Source organism: Camelus ferus, chromosome 16 (assembly GCF_009834535.1).
Source record: "Camelus ferus isolate YT-003-E chromosome 16, BCGSAC_Cfer_1.0, whole genome shotgun sequence".
NCBI lineage: Eukaryota > Metazoa > Chordata > Mammalia > Artiodactyla > Camelidae > Camelus > Camelus ferus.
The window spans coordinates 14,954,407-14,979,072 of record NC_045711.1 but is presented as its reverse complement, the minus strand read 5'-3'; the positions used below and the strand labels follow the sequence as shown (position 1 = coordinate 14,979,072).

Genomic DNA, 24,666 nt, shown 5'->3' with positions numbered 1-24,666 from the left:
TGATTTTAAAACAATACATATTCATTATATAAAGACTGAAGAAGCACAGAAAGTCATAATGATGAAAATGAAAATTGCCCATAATTCTACCACCTAGCAGCAAGCATTACTTGCAGTATTTTGGTGCATTTCATTCTAGTCTATTTGCTGTGTTAGATTTTTCCTTTTTAAAATTAGAATTACACTATATATTCTGCCTGTATGTTTTCTTCATTTCACATATTGTAAACCCCTTTATGTGATAATACATGTAGACTGAAAAAATATGTGCAACCTAGAAGTTGTGAGCTATATTTTATCTGGAGGACTTTCTGAGGACTTGGGCCCAGGAGGCGGACTCTCAGATTGCTCTGAGGGACTGCTCCAAAGAGGCAGGGAAGGAGCCAGGATATATAGGAATTTTGCCACAAAGATCAGGTAGTTGAAACGTCCAAAGATTACTGTTAATTAAAGAAAACCAGATATCTCAAGTTAAGAAATTTAGCACTTTTCTATGCATGGGAAGGTGCAAAAGTCTGGGCTCGCTGAAATCATTCCTCGGATGCGCACCTAGCTGTCTAGGGCCAGTGTCCTGTTCTTTCCCATCCCGAGTTCCCTCAGGGGGCACCGTTCGGGGTGGCAGCAGAGGCCCGACTGCCTGCTTGTCTGCATCCTGAGTTCCCTCTGCCCACTCTCAGGGGCAGCAGTAGCGGCTGATGATTTGACGGCCACAGCATCCTTTGTTTACTAATACAGCTGGCAGTATTTTTCATTCACATACACAACCTTCCAAAACATGATTTCAGTTGATACATTGTGTTCCATAATTTGGAGGCACCAAAATTTACAGAATGGCTTCCCTATTGTCTGAAATGTGTTGTTTTCAATTGCCTTATACTTTGAACCACCCCTCTACCCACGTTTCAAGTAGTGTGTCTTGCCCACTAGATGGTAAGTCTTTAACGATTTAATTTTGGGTCATCTCCTTTTTGGAAGATATTAAGGCAAGTGAGAGCTGTCTATCTGTGATGATGTAATACTCCTTCGAGGTTGAGAGTTTGATCAGACCTTTCAAAGTCCTGTCTAACCTTAAACTTTTAATGAACAGGTGATGGAGATTTGTTTTATACAAAGACTCAGACACCTGAGCTCCCATCTAATTAGTGTAATTACACACTCAAATATTTGTTGAACTAAAACTTCAAATTGCAGTTGGCTGGCAGGAGAACTCAGGACCGTGATGAGCGTAAGTCTGGCCACCACCCTTCACACTGCAAATATAAGCCCATTGACGCCATGACCAAGGGCTTTACTCCTCCTTTGCTCTTTCTAAACTGCTCTGCCTATGAGTCAGCACAAATTCTTTTAATTTTAAAAATTACTTATATTTTCAAAATGAATGAGAAAAGGCTTAAGGTATTTGAACAAACATAAAACAGAACAATTGAAGACTAAAAAGAGATTCCAAAATACAGAAGACACTTACTGGCACTAGTAATCAGGGACGAAATTGTTACTGTAACCAAATAAAAACTGTCGCATTGTCCTTCGTGAACTGCCTCCTTGAAAGCTCAGAACTAAACCTGTGTTTAATTACAGTAACCACGTCATCCCTGATCTCTGGTACAAACCCATCTCTACTCTTGTATGAAAAAATTTTCCAGGCACTCAATTCTAAAAGGCATGTATCATGGTACTTACAAAAGGTCTATCAGGCTTCAAAATGAGCACTGTCTTCAACTGGGATTTTATAGGAGATATTAAAAAAAAACTTAAAATTATCTTTTATCATCCTAAACTTCAACAACACCCAAGGATGGACCAATGAATTGTAACTCAGTGAAGAGAAAGAAAGCAGTGCAACTGGGTCTGTGGAGTTTAGAGCAGCTGGAGGACCAGAGACCGAGCACGGAGCTCTGCCTCTCTCAGCCAAGATGTCAGTGTTATTAATCTGCGGTTTGTGCAGCTGCTGGCAAGTGGTCAAGTGAAGCCTGAGAGTTTCAGTGACCAAGTGAAGGGCCAGTGTTATTTACTGTCAAAGGGAGAGACATCCATGTGCTCTAGATATCAGATGAACAGAAGCAAAGTTGGCATTCTATTATGGAAATTCAGACGCATGGCTTACAGTCTCATCAAAGTGGACGGGTGCGACAGCACAATGTAAGAGCACAGCTTGGCTATTAACTCATCGTGTGACTTTGAGGGAAGTCACTTAGCTCCTGTAAGCCTCATTTTCTCATCTTGTGAAGACAGAGACTATCATCAGATCGGTGACGGACACTGTACCGTCATGCTAGTCAAGGTGGTTGTTCTCTTGCTCTCTGTACGTCCCCTGCTCGACCAGGATCTGCTTCCCCGACACCCAAACCTCACGGCTGACCTTCCTACACACTTGCCCCAGGCCCCAGCTAGTGACTGTTCTTACCCAAGGGGCGGTGAGGGGCGTGTCCTTCTGCTGGTTTCCCTGGTAACAAATGAGCCAACCTGATGTCAATTCCCTCTATAACTGCCAGCCTCCCCCCGGCCCCGGGGAGCTATGATTGCCACCCTGTCCTGCCTGCCATCCGCCTCACACGGTGAGGTGTCACTCAGACCTTGCTTCAGATACGTAAGCTCCCACCATCTATTGAACCACTGATGTCTGTCACTGACTTCAGTCTTGAAGCGGGGTGAGTACAGGCCTTGTAGGCCTGTGAGGTGCAGCCCAACAGACACCATTTCCAACTCCCCTCTCCTTAGTCACTTTCCAGCTGGCGGGGCCATGTGACAGTTCTGAACAGTGAGACACACACATAAGTCTATGGGGGAGCTGTTATTTCCTGACTCGGACATTAACTCTTCCCTTTATTTTTCTTTCCATTTGGAATGCAGATGTGATGGCTGGAGCAGAAGCCACTCTTCCACCCTGATGGGGCAGCTAAGACAATAATATACATTATAGTCTCAACAGCATTGAACCATTGATTTAGCATCAGCAACAGCCTACCTGAAGACCTCTGTTGCATGAAGGAAAAAAAATCTGTTTATGTCGCTGTCATCAGATTTTCTGCTGCTTGCAGTCAAAAGCATTACTGATAATACAGGGGCTTGGCACAGTATAAACATTAAATAAAGCATGTGCTATCCACGCTGGTGAGCAGTGTGCATACCCATTTGTATTTAAAAGAGTTCTGAATCTGAGTTTACAAAAGTACTCAATGGGGACCCCAGCACTGGATGCAATAAAAGGAGAGATGCAGGGAATATCGAGCAGCTGCCTTCTCTATAAAAGAGCATCTGATTCTGAGAAAAATAAAATTCGATGGACTAGCAGGATGAGGGAGATGCAAAATATGGCCCTGGAGACCTCAATGAATCGACGTGCTGGGTGAAGTTATTGCCCATTGCAAAGCTGGAACATTTCTTCCGAAAACATTATTTTTGTCTTAGCATAATTTATGTTAAACACCTTTTTCAAGCAGAGGGGGTTTACTTGGGTTCCTTTTGTTTTGACAGTGGGGCTTAGAGGTAACTGTATAATATTTATAGATTCTTAAATTTGAGAAGGATTTTAATATTGTTAGAATAACAGCTTCCATTTACTGAGTACTTATCGTATGCTAGGAATCATTCTGAGGGTTTACACATTTTATCTTGCAATTGAGGAATGAAAAGAACAAACTAGTGATATGCTCAACAACAATGGAGAAATCTCAAAAGCATGCTGAATGAAAGGAGCCAGACAAAATAAAGAGGGCCTATTGTGTGACGATCCTATCATACAAAATTCTAGAAAATGCAAACTAATCCCTCGTGGTTGCCTTGGGCACAGGGCAGGGCGGGGGGGACCGGAAGACAGGGAGGGTTCACCGCGGGAGGTGAGGGGCTCTCGGAGATGATGGATGAGTCATTACTTTGACTGTAGTGACGGTTTCATGATAGGTAAATATTTCAACAGTTATCAGGTTGTATACTTTAATGTGTGCTATGTATTGTATGTCAATTATAACTCAAAAATGCTTTTTTAAAAGAGAAAATGTTAAAAAAAATTATGCTGCCTTTTAGTAGGAAAATGGAGAAATGAGCTGTGATTTGCTCACAGAAGGGAATTCTATGCAGCAGTGAAAACCAATGAAAAACCTCCACATGTTGATGAAAAAAAGCAAGTTACAAAAGGGAGCTACAGTACGATGTATACTTAAAATTTAAATACACACAACAACACTGTGTATTTTATAGATACTTATCTGAATCAAAAGTGTCAATTTGGAATGATGCCCCTCACCTGCAGTGGTCCTAGTCTGGTGAATGAGGGGCATGAGGAAGGAAGGAAGGGGGATGGTGTGTTGGCTGTACTTAAAATGTTAAGATCCACTGCAAAATGACAAAATGTTAACATCTGTGAAATCTGGGTGGTGGGTGCACGGACATCTGTTATACTATTTTCTGTACTTTTCAGAATGCTTCAAATATTTCACAATTTTTAAAGAAGTTTAAGTAATTCTCCACCCCACTCTCAGCATCGCGTTCCCCTTGCCAGGGGCAACTACTGCTGCCCGTTTCTTGTGCCCTCCTGGAGATGTTCTTAGTACATGTAAGCGCAGATGTACGAGTGTAGATATATAAGCAAATGTTTATATATGTCTTTTTCAAGAAGACGCAATTTGGAGCATACTATATATACTGTTCTGAGTCTTGCTTTTCTCACTCAGCAAAGCTTTTGGAAATAGTTCCAACTCGGTTCATACAGAATTCCTCATTCTTTGCAATACTGCTCAGCCTTCCATCACACGGATAATTACGCTGTTTATCATCTTTTGCCGTGACAGACACATTATAAACACACACTTTGCACTTCTGTCTGGGTGTAATGCCCGCCCTTTAAAGCAGACCGTACCACATCACCTTCAATCCCTCCTTAATTCCAAGGGTCGTGTCCCCTCAGGAGCCCAAGTGTAAACTCCCAGTGGAACGCACGCTCCACGTGGTCAGCAGAGTGGACATTCCATGCCAGCCTTGTCGCTTGATGGTGACCTCGGGCTGCCACGTACCTTTATCTGAGCCTCAGTTCCCCCCTCTAGAGGAGACGAAGGGTGAATGAAGTGATCTCTAGAGACACATATGGGGCCAGAAGTCTATGAGCCCATGGACATCTTCCAGTGGGTTTGTGCATTCTTTGTCATCAAGTGCTGACCTGATCTGTGCCGAGCCCCTCCCTGGAGGAGTCTAGGAGGCCAGGAAGGCAGGTAAGGAGAGAAGATGGGAAAGGAGAGCGTGCTGAAGGTGCTGGAAAGTGGGCAGAGGGGCTGGGGGGAAAATGCACAGTGCCCCCTGGGGGCAGAGGAACAGGGACACTGAGACACACAGACAGCCCCGCCCCCTCCTCCACGGCCTCCGCCCCCTCACCCTGCAGCATCGCAGACGTGGTGTAGTAGTTAAAGGGTACGTTCTTCACCAGGTACTCCTCCGCGTCCAGGCTGGCCAGCTTTGCTCCCACCATCACTGACTTGCCAGTGCCCGCCGTCCCCACCAGCATGACCGGCCGCCTCAGTGCCACAAGCCGCTCCACGAAGTAGCACACTCGGATGGTCTCGCTCGTGTGCACCAGACAGGCCTGGTGTGGGAACATGATGAGAGTGCCCGGGGCGCGTGGGAGAAACAGATGCCCCGCAAGTTGTCCTGGAGCGTTTCCGGAGAGGGAATTCGGCGGGCAGGGTGGAGCTGTCTGCCTTGGGCAGGAGGGCCCCCTCACCCCCATACCCAGGGAGACCCTGCTACTAAATCATGCTCTCGGTAGAGAGCAGACCCTTGCCCCTAGACCAGCACTGTCTGCCTCCCTGTGGCCTAACCTTCTGCCTCTGCCATCTCCCCTTCTCCTCCCAGGATGCCGGTCGGGGGGTCTGGTAACTGGTAACTAGCCTTTCGGGGATCTTGTGACTTCATTGCTCCTATGACGCCCTCTGAAAAGGCGAAGTAGCTGCAGATGACTGGTTCCTAGCAAGGTCACACCCTTCACATACAGATAAGGGGATGGAGCCACCGTGGATCCTGGAGGCACTGCCCGTCCTTGGTGGCTCAGCTGCACTCACCTGCAAAGGCATCTCAGGGTCAAATTCAAACTGGGGGATGAGCTTGGACCAAGGCTCAAATTTCTTGGTCTTGGGGTCTATATAATAGTCAAAGATGGTTCCTTGGGAGGGAAACTTGACAGTCTTGAACTGGGTCAGCCACCATTTGCTGAACTCTGCTTGGTGGTCCATAAGCTGCCAAAACAAAGCAGGTCAGGAGTCAAGGCTCTCCGGAACTTCTGGAACTTGAGAAGCCTGGACAGGCTGCCCTGCATGGGGCAGAAAGTCAGAGCCAGGAGCAGAGGGCTCCTGCTGGTGCAGACTTGCCCCATGGCCCAGCTCCTCTGGGAAGAAGGCTGTTCCCCTGAGAATCAGCCTGTCAAGGCCCAGCTAAGCAGGGGCCACCCTTGAGCATGTACGTGCCCCCCGCTTGACCACAGAGCTGGGCCACCCTGGCATCATGAACCTCAGAGCCCTGGCAGGTGGAGGGAGATGTGGGAGCCTGTGGCCACTAGGATGGGCAAATGCGCCAAGGATGCATGGAGAGAGAGACCTTTCACTTCACAATGAAAACCAGAGTTTAGGTTTATATGGAGAATCCGAGACAAAGACCATCACTAGAAAGCAGGAGGTTAGGTTAACCTCCTTTTCTCACTCCCAGTTCCATCTTGAGCTCCCTGGTGAGCTTCTCAGCCAAGCCATTAGCTGGGCTGCACCAACATTGTCTGGCGCCTTGCACTCTGGTGCATGACTTCCCCTTCTCCTGTAATTGGACATTAGAAGGACAAGGTCACCTTTCTCAGTTTGACTCTTTGAGTGCCTCTTCAGCAATGACTTCAGTGAAGAGGCCTCTTCTGAAATCCTCATCTCTTTTGGATTCTGACAGTTCTCTGGTCCTTCCTGCCCTTTGAACTTGCCAGCACTCAGACTGTACTGGCCTGCAGTTTGGTCCAGAGTTTGGAACAGCGGTATCACCTCGTTGGATCTTCACAATGCTCTAGGTTATCCTGGCTACTGAAAATTATTCCTATTTTATGTAGGAATAAAGCTCAAAGGTTCCACCTCTGGAAGCATTTGGCAGAACTGGGAATTGAACCCAGAGTGTCAAGTCTCCTAGTCGGGTGCTCTCCGACAGATCATTTGCTCCTGAGAGATAATTTCATGTGATTGCTGCAAAGTATCTGGCCAGGATCCACCTTGCCCCCCCTTTTTTATTGGAACTTCTACCCAGGTATGGGCTGCATTTTGTATTATATTCTACTTTGCTTTAATAACAGCTTTTTAAATGTAAGCACAATTGATGTTCCTGATGCCAATATTTTGGCCAACTTTGTACATTTCGGTTTACAGCACTATTTTTGATGTTTGGCTTGAATGCAGGCTGTGCAGGGGTCTTGGACACTCCCTGCTGCTAAAAGCTTTCTCCTGTGCCCTCTCCCCCTGCGCCCGCAGGGCTGCCCACAGCTCCAAGTGCTCCAGAGCCCAGGACACCTGGAGGGATGTTTTCTCCTGGGCTTTTAAAAAGAGTTGAGTGGATTTAAATTTTCTATACAGAGACAGAAAAATTGACCAAGTATCTTTATCCCGATACCCCACTGCTTGCTCGGCACCAGCGTGAGACAGAAGCCCAGCGGTGATTGCTGTCTGACATTTCAGCAGCCGAAAGGTCAGGGGTTACATTTGATGGAAAGCGACAACCCCCAAGTTCTGGATGCCTGCACACTCAGGGAGGTCTCATCCGTCCAGCCGGACTTGCTGGCTCCTTGCCTCAAAGGGGAGATGGAAAGCTCTGAAAGAAGCATGGAGAGGCTCCAAAGGCCGCAGAACGGACTGCCTGGAATTCTCAGATGTCAGACCCCAGTGCAGGCACCCTCCTGCCCTCGGAGGGTCCCCCTTCCCACCAGCATCTAGCTCTGGAGAGGGAGGAGGAGAAAGGCGGATGTTCCAGGAGCTCGTGAGAGCTGCCTTCTGAACCGTGAACACCAGAGAATGCGCAGGGGGTGATGGGAGCCAGGCTGGATGTTACAACCAGAGCCTGTGAAAATGGAAAATAAACTCATCGTTACTTCTTCCTGTTCACCTTTGTTTTGGACTTTTAGAACACAGTTTGCCTTGGAGGGGGCTGAAACTTTTTACCAAGAGTCCATGGCCAACCCAGACCAAAAAGAGTAAATTATAACCCTCCAACAACTGCAGCCTGGTGTGATCCCAGCCCTGTTCTAAGTTGCTCCACACATACTCATGTAGGCAATTCATTTACTCCTTACAGTCATCCTAGGAACTGGGTACCTCTATCATCACTCTTACCTCCTTTGTTAACATGGGGAGAGTAAGGCAGAGAGATGTTAAATTACTCATCCAGGGTCCCCAGACAATAAGTGGCAGAGTTACAATTCAAATCCAGGGTCCCTGTTCTGAGCCTCTCTATGGTACTGCTTGACAGCCAGGATCAGTTGTAAAAGACTGTCTCCATAACCTCAAATACGTTTTTTCTGGGTAACATACCTTTTCTGGGGAGGAAACCAACTAAAGAAAACAGCTGGAAATAACAGGAAGGGTTAGCAGATAGGACGCCAAGACACTCCCAAACAGCATGAACCTACAGCAGTCAACACCATGTGATAAATAATACTTAGGTTTCCTACCCTAGGTGTCAACTAACCTTTGGTATAACCTTCTACTGACAGCCCTGCATTTCAGGGGTATGAAGGTGTGACAGTTGGCAGAAAGTGGAAGGTTCTGGAAGGTTCTGAGAAGGCTAAAGGGATTCCTCCCCCTCAAGCTTCTATAGCACAGCATCACCCCACCCATGCAACACATCTCCCCGTGCAAAGTAAGGCCCTTGTACTTCCAGTGTTTCAAACTCAGCTGTCCAAGAAATTAGGGATATGCTCACTAACTCAAAAAGCGACAGCTCAAAACATAGTCTCAATCTCATCTCCCTCGCTACATGAAGCCCTTCTATGGGGACTGATGTCTTCAGCAGAGCAACGGATAGATAACTAACTAGTGTGGTGTTGCTGGGTTAATGCTGACGTTTGGCTGTCCTGTCTTCCAAATCTTTGCCAGTTAAAGCGGGTGTTAGCCTCAGCAAGTCCTCTTACCTGATCTCGGACCATTGCTCCGCCCAAGGCCCAGATGGCAGCAAACACAAAATAAAGCTCATAGGTCTCCTTGGGGCAGTCTGCAGGGACGGCCTCCTCGGCCAGCAGGCACTCCAGAAGGTGGCACAGCGTCTGAACCGTGCTCTGCTCCGGGACTGGGATTGCCTTCTTGAACCTGCGGAGAGAGACCCAGACATGCTCTACGACTTTGGATTTTTCCATCCTAGAGGCGCTGTTGGACAGCTGTGGAACCCTGCTGGTTTCCGCGGACTCATGATTTGTCAAGTCCGTGCTGTTTTGCAGCAGCAAAACCTTTGATATTATAGAGACCCATGGTTCTACTTAAGCCTTCATTCTCATCAGCTGTGTTGGGTCAGCTCCCTTTGCAAAGAAGGAAGGGCCCGGAGCACTCCTGAGATGCTTCCCTGTCTCCTCTTCCTTTCTTCTGCTGCCCTGCCCACTCCTCCTCCCCTCTCTGAACTGTGAGGACCCCCCAGTCCTTGGGGAACTAGGCAGCTGCCACGAAATGAGTGCATCTGTCACAGTGTCACTCTTCACAGTCTCCTCGACTGGCAAATAACCTAAAGAGTCAAGGTGGGTGTGATTCCTTCAGCTCCAAGGGCTGTCCTCAATTAAAACACATTGAAAATGTTTTCTCTGGGGCCAGAGTGGTCCAGGACAGGTGGTTATTTTATACAATCAGGATTTACTTGATGGAGTTCCTCTTCCAAAAATATGCCTCTGTGACTTTGTCTTGGCCCAGCTTTTGTACTTTTAATCTTGGTTTAGAAGTCTCGATTGAAAGGCAGATATCAAGAGATACACAAAGGTGCACCTACGCCCAAGGGAGCAGGAGCATGTGCCCACGTGCACACACAGACGCACACACCCGGGCACTCTCATCCCACCATGCATACACACAGCACACCACACACCCACACACTCAACCCCTCCTGCCCACGTCACCACCTCCCGGGGGAGGAAGGGCTCACATGCTGCACAGAGGCAGGGGCCACCATTATAAGACAAACAACTTCATCAAAGGACACCTTAAAAGTCATTTACCAGCACTGGGCCTCGGAGTTCCACGGCGTTCCATTCTCTTCAGTGTTTTGTGCTGCTCTGGTTTTGAATCTGGTTGCAGTCCTTACAACAATGCTATAAACTGGTCTGACAGTCTAGGCATTACGTCCGTGAGTAATGAGGACACTGAGTACTTGGTAGACTTCCCTTCATTGCATCAAGACGTATTTGTGACAACGTCAAAATGGAACTCTCTCAGGCTCAGTGTGGGATGAGGCCCCGACATAATACAGGCCGACTATGCTTCCAGTTCCAGACTGAGATTCCAGACAGCCTGGGGACAGACTTGCAAAGGGTTTTGCAGCATGGCTTCTGGTCCTCTCAAGGGTTTGTAGGATCAAAGTGGTAGATGCTGGAGGGGCTAGAAATTAGCACACGGGACCTCAGGGAGGGCTCTAGGTGTGCAATGAGTGCCCCGCTCCCACGGGGAAGGCAGGTGCTCGTCCCGAACGGAGAGCCACAGAAAGGGGCTCCCATAGGACCCATGCCTGGGAGCAGACTTGCTAAGCTCACAGTGGAGGGAAGAGGGTGCTTGCTGGAGCAGCCTGTATGTCCTGGAGTCCCGGTGTGAGCTATGAGCGTGTGGGGTTGTCTTAGATGCTGGCAAAGGGGTTGTCCTGGAGGGGTTCGTGTGAGCAGCTATACATGACTGGTGGACAGAGAGGCATTTCCTTGCTTCAAGGAAAGGTATGTAGGGGATCTCCAGTGATGGGAGGGGTCTGAGGGATCCACAAAAGCTTCCAAAGAGAGAGATTTCCAAATCTGCCACAGTTGAGTAATGAGGCCATGCCAGGTCCAGTATTAAGGCCTTTCCTGCCCTCAGTCTCTTCTGAACCCCCTTCCACCCCGAGGGGTCAGAAGCTACAGCTGGCGAGGGGGCAACTCGTGGAGTGAGGAGAGAGGTCAAGGCTGGGTGGGCAGAGGCAAAGAGTCTGGGGTTTTTTTTTTTAATTTTTCACTGTGTCTTTTAAAACTTTTCACATGTGTACACGTGTGCATGTGTGTGAGACTGTGTGAGTAGAAGTGATTGGAAGCCTTCTTATGACTGAAGAAGGACTGGAAAAGTCACGGATGCTGACCTAGACTTCATCCCAGGGCAGAAGGAGAACCAGCCACATAACATGGTTCTGAAGGAACAGTGGGAAACAAAGTAATGTTGTTTATAATCATCCCTTATGAGGTCTGCTTGTTCAATATAAAAACTAGTGTGTTGGCGTCACTTTGACATAACAGGGCCACATGAAGCTGGTGTTACAACATGGTGATGAATAAAACAGAAGCGAGACTTTGCAGCGAATGCCTTGTTACTAAGTGACTGGGGTCCTCGGCCCCGCAGCTACAGGATGGTTGGCCCCCTGGGGAAATCCCTTGAGAATTACATGAAGGGACACCCACAGCGGGCCCCCTAAACCGCAGCTCTGGGTTTTTCCTTTATAGCCACAGAGACTGGGGGAGATGGCGGGGGAGGTGGGAGTTGTCTCTGGATGGACTTGATGCAGTTGGAGTCTTCAAAGCTTGTTTCACATACTGGCATGCGCACAAGCAAGCGTGTGTACACACACACACACACAGTCACACACTCTCACAAACAGATGGAAGTTTGGCATCTCCTGTTATAAATGCCTAGAATGGCAAATGGCCTCATTTCTTAGTCAAAGGATTTACTGGACAGGTGTCACAGGAAACCACAAAGAACAGGGATGCTGTTTCTGTACAGCCTTCCCATTCCCCTGGTGTTTTAACGCTTTGCAGCCCCAGCCCTTCTGAGACCCTAACCACAACTGCCCGCTTCCAGACTCTCCCTGCTGCCCCGGCTGCTTTATCTCATTAGATCCCAAGGCCACAGAGCCCACAGGCCCCAAGGGCTAAAGTTTCTTTAAGGGCTTATGAAAATGATGAAGTTTGGAAAAATAATATTAACCCCAAAGATAAAAATTACAAAATCAAAATTAATAAATGTGTAATTAAGTATCTGAAAACATACCACAGGTCGACTACCCACCTGCAACTCAGTTTTTAGTTCTATAAAATTCATTCTTAGCAGAGGTGGACTTTGCTAGGGTGAGAGAGGGCACATGAAATAAAGAGCCTCAGACCCTCCTGCAGTGGCAGCTCTTCCTTCACCTCTGCTCCAGGCTTGTGAGAGATTCTCCATCCTGTGCCTCACAGGCCAATGAGTAAGGAGTCAGGGACCATTCTGAGTGATGGACTTAATTTCCGGGAAACATAATCCTGACCCTGACTTGCTGAGCTTTCAGGAACGATGGATCTCTGAGTCGTGCTGCCTTCACAGCACCAGATTCTGATGGTGCAGCTGGGCTGAACAACGGTTGGGTACCTGATTCATAGAATGATGCATCGAATGGCAAAAAAAGACAACACAAAACAAAAGGAGGTTCCAAATGCCGGAATCTCTCTCTGCAGACACATACATACAATATTCTTGCTATAACAGGTTCCTTTTGATTAAGGGCAATTAATATTTTGTTTATGTGGTAAGTGGTCAGAGATTGCTGCTTTTACTTTTACAAACCTATAGGAGGAAAAGTGAACTCCCAGTGTCCAGAGGGGTGGGGCTGGTCAAACGATGCATTATACCCAATCCATTATTGGGGCTGTGAACACACACAGCTGGAAACAGGAGGTGGGTCCCACGTGCCACTGGCAGGTGTCGATCTGGCCTGTGTAACATGTGTAGGAGGCCAGCTGTGTGCCCTGCCAACTGGAGGATCTCAGGACTGTAGTCTGATATCACAGCCTACAGCCTACAGCCTCCTCTGGAAACACCCACGTGGTGCTCACAAAACACACTTTAAATCTCCCTCCTCTTCACTCACCTCGCTTCTTGCCTAAACTGACAACAGGCATCCTAGGGCCAATCCAAGGTGTGTCCCCCTCTGCCATCTGCCACGCCTGGAGGGGAACGCTCTAGGGACATCATCTGACTTTCGGGACAGGACAGCGCATCCGCGGGACATCAGGTGTGAGCCAACAGGCTCTTTACTGCTGCTTTAACTTGTCGCCTTCCTTACTGCCTGGCTTACCTGGTTCTGAGTGTGTCTAAACAGGTTGGAAGATACTTGTCAAACAGAATGGTTAGGTTGGCTCGCTCTGTCTGGACCTCCCTCCTGTCAATCCAGCTGCTCACTGGAGGGCTCCACCCTAGGTCTGCCGGGTTGATGTACAGGATCCCTGGAGCATAGAGAACACTGTGCAGTGATGTGTCCATAGATCTCAGCATATTCTTCACCCCGGAGAGTTACTTTCTCTGTTTAGAAAATGGACGGAAGACTGGGCTTGAAGGAGAACTGGCCGAGGTCTGAGCGGGCAAAGGGTTTTGTTGTTGGGATCAACTCTGATTGACTGATAACAGCTGATGGAAAGCAGTGTTGAGAAGGATCCTGAGGCCACATCTAGGCTCAGGAGTAAAGAAGGCTGTGAGTGGTAAGTAACACTTGTCACAATGTCAAACAGTGCAGATTGAATGGTATCCCCCCAAAGGATATGGCCCGGCCCTAACTGGAAAAGTCAGGACATAAAGTTGTTACCTTCCCCCAGGATGTAGTGAGAAATCGTGATGCCTGGTCACCTGCATTAACCTGGAGGTTAGAACCAGCCTAGAAGCAGCCTAATTTGAGGCACTTGTGTGCAGAGGGCACTTGTCCAGCTCGAGGCCATTCCCCTTCCTGATAGCGTAACATTTCTGAATTAAGATCACAGGGTCCCGACGGTAGAGCACTGGCCCACCCTCGTGGATGGTAAGAGGGCTGAGAATTAGGCCAGAGCTGAGATGACGAGGTCTGACCCCTGTTCGGAGCTTCCTTCAGAGCCAGCAGCGCCGTGTGTCTCACGAGAGGCGCTCGTTCTCCGGTGAGCGGCTCTGCACTTCCTTCCTGCTGTGGGCCATACCTGCTCTGGAGACCGTGGCCGGCGTGGCCGTGCGCAGGTGGCTGATCTCAAAGAGGAGCCTCATTGTGGGGTTCAGGGGGATCCTCTCGTTGCTCGCCAGCGTCAGCACCTGGAGACGACGGGGAGGGACGGGGCAACAGGCAGTTAGGGCGCTCCGGGGGGGTTGGCTGATTACACCTGGCGGGGATTACGATGCCTATTCTGCTCTTGGCGATTATGAGTATTTTCTAGATTTTCTACAACAATCTTCTCTCTCCTGTAGCCCCTTTACCTCCATCCTGGTGTGTGTTCTGAATTAGGAAATAAGTTACCTAAAAAGTTCAAGTTGATGCCAATGATGTGAATGCACTAGACCATACTGCAAAAACAAGGTGATTAAAGGAGAAGAGCTCAGGTTCCATACAACGACTGTTTCCTTCCAAGTAGTCCCTCTGGAAGAGCACCCGCTTACTCTAACGGTTCTGTAAATGTTGAAACCACTGTAACATCTCTAACCTAGATGTGCTTTCCGAACAAGTTTAGAAACAGCTCCCAGCTTAACAGCCACTTTACTGGCATTCAGTTCGTTTTCACTGTTTATGGAAAATAAAATGTACTCTCCACGGATAAAGATGGGTCACCACTGAGGATGTAGGACAGGCCCAGAATGTTTCTGATCCTGTTTCCTTATTTATAAACAAAGGAAAAAATTTTTTTGAGATTAGAATAAATTATTTAAGAGTCTTTTCAGCTTTAAATATTAATCTATGTGCAGAAGATTCTGAAGGGAATTACAACAATGCTAAGAACGTGTGAGCAATGGCAGCGCCACTGAAGAAAGTGAAAGCTGCCCTATGGGATGAGTCAGTTCTGAGACGTTGATTAACGATACTGGAAAGTGAGGACAGCAGGACCTTGAAGAGACAGCTGCACTGACGCTCACTCGAGAGCTGTTTACGATAGCCAGGACGCAGAAGCAACCTAAGTGTCTGCTGATGGATGAATGGATACAGAAAATGCTGTATCTCACACACACACACACACACACACACACACACACACACACACACACCATGTCAGGTGACAGAGGTGTTAACTGACCGTATTGTAGTAATTATTTTGCAATATTAAGTATTTCAAATCATCACATTGTACACCTTAAACTTACACAATGTTATACGTCAATTATATCTCAATAAAGCTGGAAAAAATTGAAAGATAAAGATATCAGTAGAAATTCCTTGCTCGGGGCCAGCCCTTGTGTGGAATGAGCCCAGGGGACTGGTTTCACTGATGGTTAGGGATGAAGTGGGGCTTTCTGCCCCCTTGGTACCTTGTTGTCATCCATGACGGTGTTCAGAGACTCAATCCACATTGGATCAATGTCGCCATCCAGTAAGATCCACTTGGGCCCATCGTGGGTGATGTTGGCAAGCTCCCGCATGATGGAAGAGAACAAGCCTAAAAGGAACCACGGATATCTTATTCTCCAGGTCGCCATCAATCTTCTTCCTCTGAACACAGCCTTTCCGCATAAGCAACAACACTTAGAAGGAGGTGGAAATAGGAAAGGCAGGTCAGAACTGGCTCTGTATCTTACTCTGCCAAAAATCTGACCCTGCCCAAGGCGCCACTCTGTGCTCCGGTCTGACTTTTTATAAGAATAGCAGCAACACGAAACAAGAAGAAAACATGGTACTACCAGCTTTTTAAGTGACAAGGGACCCAGTGAATCATTTCAACCGGCAACTGTGACACGATGGAATTACATAAAACCTTTTTAGGTAAGGTTTTTATCCTCTGAAACTGCAGCCTGGGAAAATCTTGCCAAACGCAGGCTTTGAGAGAAGGCCCAATGTGATTGTGGTTGGCATCACATGAAATTTGCATCTTAATTTGGATAGAATTGATTTTTATAATACTAAGCTTTCCCAAACAATAATATTGTATGTCTTTTCATTTATTCAAATATTGTTTTATGTTCCTTAATAAAATTTTACAACATTTTCAATGTTTCTCTCTGGCTTAAATGTATCCCTAAACATTCCAGTTTTTATTGTTATGGTGAACGGAATTTTTTCCCTGTATTTCCAGTTTTAGTTTGCTACCGCTAGTATAGACAAAAGCTTTCAAATTTTGTGTATTTTATTTTATACTTAGTTACCTTTAACACAGTAGTTAATTTAACCTAGTGATTTTTCAATAGTGTTTCTTGAGTTTTCTAGGTATAAAGTTGTATAATAAGCAAAATAATAATTTTCTCCTTTCATCCAATTTATATGATGTATTCCATTTTCTTGTCTTACTGCATTCTCCAGAATCCCACCAAGCAAAGCTGAATAATAACGTTGGTAACAGATCTCTTTGGCTTATTCCTGATTTTAATGGAAACGACTTTACTTTCTCATTATTCAGAATGCTCTCTTTTTCCTTTTGGCTTTAGGTAAAGAGTATTTATTATATTTAAGGGATTTCCATTTATTCCTATTTTACTTAGAATTCGAAAAATCAGGAACAGCTACTGAGTCTTTAACATCTATTTATTGACCAAATTATTTTATCCTTTAATTTGTCAATGCTTTCTGTTACTATTTTTAAAAGTAATCCATCTATCCGTATGTTCTTAGAAGAGATGTTACTTGGTCAGAATTTACTATTCTTTTGAGTGAGGTAATACTGGATTTTATTTACTGATATGAATTCAGAATTTCTGAATCTATAATAATAAGTGAAATTGAGCTATTGTTTTTGGTTCTGCACAAAGGTTGATATCAAGATTATTTGGCTTCATAAAATGAACTGAAATATGTCCTTTTTATGATTTCAGAATTATCTTTTTTTGTTCCACTATTTCAAAATTTTCCTTTTCTTTATTCCTTTTCTACTTCTTATTGAGTAAATTTTGCTCATATTATATTTTTCTAAGGAATCATCTATTTCTTTTAATTTTTCAAACATGTGTCATCTAATTGTGTCTCTTCTATTTTAATCTTGCCTATATCTACTGTTATATCGTCTTTTTGATTCCTAATCTTTTATACTTTTACTCTTTTTTTCTCCATTAAATGCTCACAATGGACTTACTGGTTTTTACAAAGAACAAATATTTATATTTACTTATCCTTCCTATGATATATATAGGAAGGATATCATATATACACACACACACACACATATGTATTTGTTTTCTTCCGACTAATTTCAGCTTTTATCTTTTTAGTTTCTTCCCAGTTTTCTTCAGGCTTAATGTATTACTCTTTGGATAATTTCTTAGGATGGGTACTGACTTCCTATATTTCTAGCCTACCTTCTGTAATAAGGAGAATTTAGACTTTTTCCTTATTGGCTTTACATGTGTCCCAGAGGTTTTTGTATAAAGTGTTCTTCTTATACTGTTTCCAAGAGGGGCTGCAATTTAATTTTCTCTTTAATCCAGGGACAGGGTATTTCTTGATTGCAAATAGTAGAATTATTTTTGGTCACTTTCTTGCTATTTGTTTCTACTTCTATCACATTATTATCAATGTGGCCTGGAAACTGATACTTTTAACTTCATTACAATTTCTTCTGTGCCCAACTAAACTTTAAATTTTTGGAAATGTTCCATGAACCCACCAAGAAAGGAATATTTTCTAGGATGTAAAGTTCTATAACTGTGTGCTACAGAGAGTTTGATGATGCATTTCCCAATTCTCATATGTTTATACTTATTTTTCTGTCACTGAATTTTATTTTGGAGAAGATATATTAATATAACCCACTATATTTCTACTTTTATCAAGTTCCCCGAAATGTGTTTTAAAAGTTTATACTCCGTCCCAAGTATACTCTATTTACTTGGAAATTTTCTTGTTTAGTGAATACACATTTAGGATTATTATAAATTAAATCTTTGTTAATTTCTCCATATTTAACGTATATATTCAAAAAGCTTCAATTAAAATTCCAATGCCATTTAAAGTTTGAATTATATTATGTGAGCTTAAATTTAACACAGAATAAGGAAGTGCCTGAGGCTAGCCAAGAAATTACAGAAAATATTGAGGAGGGATTTACCTCATCAGACATGAAAATATTATAAAATGATTATAACCCAGATAGAATGACATCAGTATAGGATCAGATAAATAGGTGAGTGGAATAGAAGAGAACAGAAAACCCAGAATCAGATTTCAGTGCAGTTGGCCCTCTATATCTGCAGGTTCTGCATCCGTGGATTCAGCCAATCATGGATCAAAAAATATTTGGAAAAAAAGAATTCTAGAAACTTCCAAAAAACAAAATTTGAACTTGCTGCGTACTGCCAACTATTTACACAGCACTTGCATTGTATTAGGTAAGTATACTGGGGGAAGATGTGCACAGGATAATGCAGACACTACTGCAGTTTATATGAGGTTTTGAGCATCCGTGGATTTTGGTATCCACAGGAGTTCCTGGAACCAATCCCCACTGGATACCAAGGGACCACTGCATGTATAACAAGTCGGAATTTAAGTTCGCAGGGAAAGGATGGTTTACTTAATAAATGGTGCTGTCACATCCAATTATCCATCTGGAAGGAAATAAAGTTGATTCTCTACTTTACCTCACACTAAGCCCCAAAATAAATTCCAGATGGATAAAAAACGTTAACATAAAAAGAATCTTTAGGACCAAATTTATGACACTACATCTATAGCTTAAAATTAGAATGAGTTATAAACTACACAGGGATCCCAGATGCTAAAAAGACTAGACAGACGTAATTTCCTTTTTAAACAGTATGCATGGTAAATTTACCATGAAGTGTCTGTACACAAGTGGTAGACAGTGAAAAACCATTACTGGTACGTGTAACAGATACACGGTTAATGTCTTTGATGTGTAAAAAATTCTTACAAACTGACAAGAACATAGTAAGGAAGAATAAAATTATGAAAGAGCCAATGACTAAGACTTATAAGAAGGAGAAGATGCTAAGCCTCATAAACTGTGAAATAAAAATTAGAAAGGCTGCTCACTGAATCCCATTGTTCTAGGCCTCGGATGGGAGGCCCTAAATTAGAGGACTCCAGGCAGTCTGACCCTGGTGTAGTCGGGCATTTAGGAGGGAGCTGAGATTTCATCCTTCCAGAAGCCACACTGGTTTCAGAGAGAGGTCCTATCAGCTCACAGGGTTTTCTCCATTTTTTTCTCTGCTCTCTTCCAGTTGACAGGAGAGCCTTTCCAACATCTACCAGTGATTTTAATTCCTCAAAGGTGATGCTGAGGTCAGCACTGGGTGAACATGGGGTTGGGACCATGTGAATCGCTGTAGAAGGGACCACGGTTCTAGGATGCTCCTGAGACAAATGACGATGAGTGGCGTCTTCACCCAGGCCTGGCTGCTGGAGCAGCTTGCCCACTTCTCCTGCAGCAGTGCCGACAGGAGAGGTGCCCTCTGTGGGATGCCTGACTGCACGGCTCCTTTGGGAAGAAGCCGTGGGCGTTCCTACCCCAGCCTGTGCCAGGCAGCGTTAGGGACTCCACGACTTGTGCCCCAGCATCGTGAAACTACAGCTGAGAGTGCCTGTGCTGCTTTACCCTCTGTAAGGTGCCCTCTCTCGAGAGGCAGCTGAAGAGTCCCCAAGGAAAGAGGCTCTCCCAAGGGCTGAGGGCCCCCTCCAAAACAAAATTTGTTTCCTTTCTTTGATTCCTTTCACCTCCTTCTCCCACCCAAACAGATCAGCCCCGTGCTCCCTCCTTTGCATCCAACCCCCTGCTTTCACGTCTGCTCAAGGGGCTCTGAGAATACCGAGGGGCTTTCTCCCAGGGGTACTCCGCTCTTACCATCCTTCCATTCTCGTGTGGCCGGACTGATGATGCCAAAGAGTTCATCGTTGGTGACCGCTTTGGGGTTGAGGTCTGTCCAGACGGGGCGGCGTTTCATGATCTGGTACGTCTTGTGCAAGGACCTCAGTACCTGTGACTTGCCAGTTCCCGCGCTGCCCACCACGAACACGGAGTGCCGCACGGCCAGGAGCTCCTCCAGCTGCACCACCTGGGGAGACTCGAACTTCAGCCAGAGGGTCTGGCTTGTCACTCACCCACATCTCATCCACTCTTTTGTGAGCCAGTCTAGGGTCTGAAGTGAGTCCTGAGATCTACACAGGAAGGGTTATTCCCCCCAAGATGCAATGGGGTCCTCAATGGAGGGGCAGCTTGTTTCACTTACTCTTATTTGTCAGTCAGTCCTTTAATTATTAGTCACCAACTAAGTGCTGGAAGAGTGTGCCTGGAGAGGGAGATTCAGAGATGACTCTCCGGCCCTCCGTGATCTCAGTCTGATGGAGAAGCGAGTCACGATGACAAATCAGTATCACATAAGGTGATAATGGCTATAGCTTAATAGTACTTACTAAGGGCCATGGGAACAGATAGGAAGAAACAATTTGTACAGATAAAGGGAACAAGAAAGGCTTTACAGAGGCTTTACAAAGGCCTCAGGGATAAGTAAGAGTTTGCCAAGAAGATGAACAGAAAGGATGTTCCAGGCAGAGGTAACAGCACAAAGGCTTGTGGTGTGGCAGAGCACGACATGGTTGGTCAGATGGTTTGATGAGGCTGGAGTCGAGGAGTTCCTCGGGGACAATGGTCACAATGAAGGTGTCATCCTCTTGTGCTAGTCTGCCTCCAGGCTCTCCTTCCACACCACTGTACACTTACTGGAATGGAAATCTGATCATGTCACTGCCATCGCTCTGTCCCTTCAGCGGTTCTCCATGGTTTTGGTGATGAAATCCCCCGTCCTCACATGGCTTACAAGGGCCCTTTTCAGTCTGGCCCAAACCAGCTTCCAGTTTCCTCGCTCCACCCCCACAACGCGCACATGTCAGACAACTGCTTGGCGCTCCACTGTGACGCTCTTCCCCAGGTCTGTGCCTTTCAGCATGCTGCGCCTTCTGTTCAGAAGGCGTCCTTCCTCCTGCCTTCTTTCGGCCGGCTCCCAGACATCCTTAGTGCGGGGTAGGTGTCCCGTATCGACATCCTACCTCCTAGCACATATCAGTGTTGCAATGGTTACTTTTCTGTCTGCCTATTAGATGATCAGCCCCTTGAAGGCAGGCAGAACTGGGTTTTTATTTCTCTGTTTCTAGTGTCTAGCAGAGAATCTGATACAAATCAAGGGCTGAAGAAATATTTGCTGAAAATATAAAGGATGGCAGGAAAGGCTGGATTAGGAAAAGTCTTGTATGTCATGAGCTAAAACATTTGAACTTCACCGTAGGTCAAGTTTCTTCAAATTTTATACTATAAGACCCTTAATAGCTAAGGAAAGCGATCTGAAGAAGAAGAAATGTACTGAAATGCTGGCAGGGCAGTGGGACAATAGAAAGTTTTTCCCCATACATTTTATTTATTCTACATTTTAAAAAAGCATTAAAAATGATTCCTTTATTTTTAAAAACGTATGTGAACTGAGTGTTAAAAAGAATTCTAGAATTGTGTAGCCAGGGCATAGGAGGAGAGTGGTACCGCTAAGCTCAATATAAAGGTAGCAGAGAAACGGCTGTTTGGGGAGCAAGATGATTGGCTTCCACTGTGGAAGGATCATTTATTGAGATACTGAGCTTTGTTTTCCACAGCACTGATATTTTTCTCTTCCCTATCCCAAGCTGTTGCTGTTCCTCTGATTCAGAACCCAATCACCCAAAAGGGATTCTCTGTCCTGGCTTTTGTTTTCAACTTGCAGGGACTTACTGCAGGAGCCAGATAAAAATGAGGAAAGTGGTTGGGAAGGGTCTCTGAGGAGCTGAGCAGCTAAGCTAATACACGAATGGAAAAGACCCAGGAATGTGAAGAGCGGTGGTTGAGTGTTGCTGGTGGAGTGACAGTGAGTGCAGAAGCCCTAAGCTCAGCAGCAAGCTTGGAGGGCTCAAAGAGCAGAAAAGGAAGAGGGAGTGGGGAGCAGGGTAAGAGAGGTAAGCAGGCCGCAGATACGCAGAAACGGATTCTGGAAACTTTATTCTAAGTACGACAGAAAGCATTTGGAAGATTTCAAGCATGAAACTGGCCCGAGGGCACTGCATTAACAAAGAAATGAGGAAGGAGGAGGAGGTAGAGGAAGGGAGGGGCCTAGGAGAGGTGGTGGCGAAGGATGGTACTCTGGCTATTGAATGGACATTGTATTATATTCCTAGATTTTTTTTTTCATGAACAACTAGTGACTGATTCCCTGATACTAGAAAGACTTAAAATTGCTTTCTAGTTCCATCAACTTCTTTTTATTCACTTCAACAGCTGTTGTATTGGGATATAATGCACATACCATAAAATTCACCTTTTCCAGTCGCTTTTAGCATATTCACAGGATTGCACAGCCATCACCACTATCCAATTTTGGAACATTTTCATCACCCCAAAAGGAAAAGCCGTACCCATTAGTAGCCCGTCCCCACCCCCACCTTTCCCTCAGTCCAATGCAACCCCTGATATACATTCTGCCTCTATAAATTTGACTATTCTAGGCATTTCAGAAGAACAGAGTCAAAGAATATGTGGTATTTTGTGAAGGACCTCTTTTATTTACAATGCTTTCAAGGCTTAGCGTGTACCAGGACTTCATTCTTCTTTACATCTGAATAAAATTCCATTGCATAGGTATACCACATTTTGTTTATCCATTTATCAACGGATGAGTGGGTTGTTTCTACTCTGACTGTTATGAATCCATTAATTTTTGACAGTTCCTTTTACCTTTTCTTCTCTTTTCCTCCTCCCATCTTCTGCAAGACGCATTACACTTTTACATTGCCATGTTTGTTAATATTTACATTCTGTTCTGTACTTATATTTAGACCTTCTATATTTTCCATGATTCTACGAGTTGAAGACCAATAGTGGCTTACATGTTTTGTTTTGTTTTTTTTTTTTGATTGTAGATATTTTTCACTACAGAAGAAAGCAGTTGCCTGGAATCCATCATGCTCTCTGTGGGCTTGTGTCATGAACTGGCAGAGGGTGTTCTAAGCATCATTCCAAGGTCAAATAGATACTCTCTCCTTATAATCCATATATTGATCAATATCAGGGTCACATTTACTATTTAGAAAAAATTTGGACCATGACTTTTTTCTCTTGGTGTTTTTAATTGCTTTCTTTTTTCTTTGTTAAAAGAAAAAAGACATATGCCTTAGTTCCCATAACTGAGAAGTTCAATAAAACACATAAGAAATTTCATCTTATTTATCTATTCTTCCTTTGAATATGTCTATTTTTGAGGTCTTTTTTCTTAGAGACCATGGACTTCCTGCCTTGATTTGGACTGACTGCTTTCCAGGTCTGCTGACAGCTTAAATTCCAGGACTTCTTTTTTTTGACTCTTGAATTTTTCAATCCCAGGACATTTTTCTTGTTTTTCATCCCTGCTTTGCTGTAGTATGTCCTTAAGTAACTTATTCAAATAGGGTGCATAAGAAGTAAAATTTGTAACTCTTTGAAAATATCTTGAATGGTAATTTGGTACAGAACTAGTTTTGAGATCATCTTCCCTCAGGACTTTGAAGGAATGGTTTCCTTGACCTCTTGCATCTGTTATCACTGACGAGAGGCTTGCTGTCATCCTGAATTTCGTTCCTTCCCTGGGTCAACTGTACTACCTCCTCAACCTGTCACCCAACGAGGAAACTCAGATTTTTTTTTTCTCTTGGCCCTTGACTTCTGAAATCTTTGTATAAGTCCACTTAAATCCACTCTGTTCAGCGCTGACTGAGCCCATCCAATCTGGACACAGCTGTCTCCAGTTCTGTTTCTGCAAGTTCTTTCTTTAATTCCCATTGGTAACACGCTGCTCAACCTAGATCAACCCTCCATGTATAAAAAAAATAAAATATATACATATATATGTATTTTATATACACACATACATATAGTTTCATCTTAAGCAATTTCCTTGACTTTTCCTTCCAGTCCTCTCATTGAATTTTGTGTGTTATCAATGATACAATCTCACATTTCAAAGAGCTCTTTACAATTCTCCAGTAGTCCTTTTAATTTTTTAAAATAGCATCTCATTCTTATTTTAGGATCTCATTTTATTTTCTTTAAGAATATTAATTAAGACTTTCAAAATGTTCTTGTCCTTATTTCCACTGGAGACAGCTGCTGCGTGTATACGCGCATTTGTGTGTGGGTGTCGGTAGGTCTGTCTTAATCGCTTGTATTGTTGGTTTCCTCCAGTATCTGGTGAGCCTTGAGTTTAAATGAAGAGCTGCATTGTGTTTCCTAGGAGGCTGGGATGGGTGCTGTCTGCGGCTGAATATGCAGGTCTCTTTCCAGGGAAGGAGGACTTAGAGGGAGCTCTGTACACGTGGTCAGATCTGGGCCTTTGTTTTGCCCTTCATTGTGGGTGAGTGACCAGGTGCTGGCCTTCAGGCCAAGGGACCCAAATAGAATGGATGGACTCTAAACCCCTAGAGCAGTCACAGTTTTCTCCCAAAGAGCTGATCAAACTCCCTTGGAGTTTTCTCTTTGGCTGCAGGTTAAATGCCTGGCCGTGCACGGCCTGCGTTCTTGGGAATCTGGGACGAGAAGGGGGGAGCTGG

The 24,666-nt window shown here is 44.9% G+C and overlaps 1 protein-coding gene across 1 annotated transcript in view; it reads right to left on the bottom strand.

Moving 5' to 3' along the window:
• Positions 1-24,666, bottom strand: part of DNAH9 (dynein axonemal heavy chain 9) — a 266,848-nt gene that overhangs the window by 121,285 nt on the left and 120,897 nt on the right. The window contains 7 exon segments of the mRNA XM_032498821.1: positions 5,365-5,572; positions 6,048-6,221; positions 9,131-9,305; positions 13,258-13,405; positions 14,123-14,231; positions 15,435-15,562; positions 19,913-20,123. Of these exon segments, the coding sequence (XP_032354712.1) occupies positions 5,365-5,572; positions 6,048-6,221; positions 9,131-9,305; positions 13,258-13,405; positions 14,123-14,231; positions 15,435-15,562; positions 19,913-20,123 (1,153 nt within the window).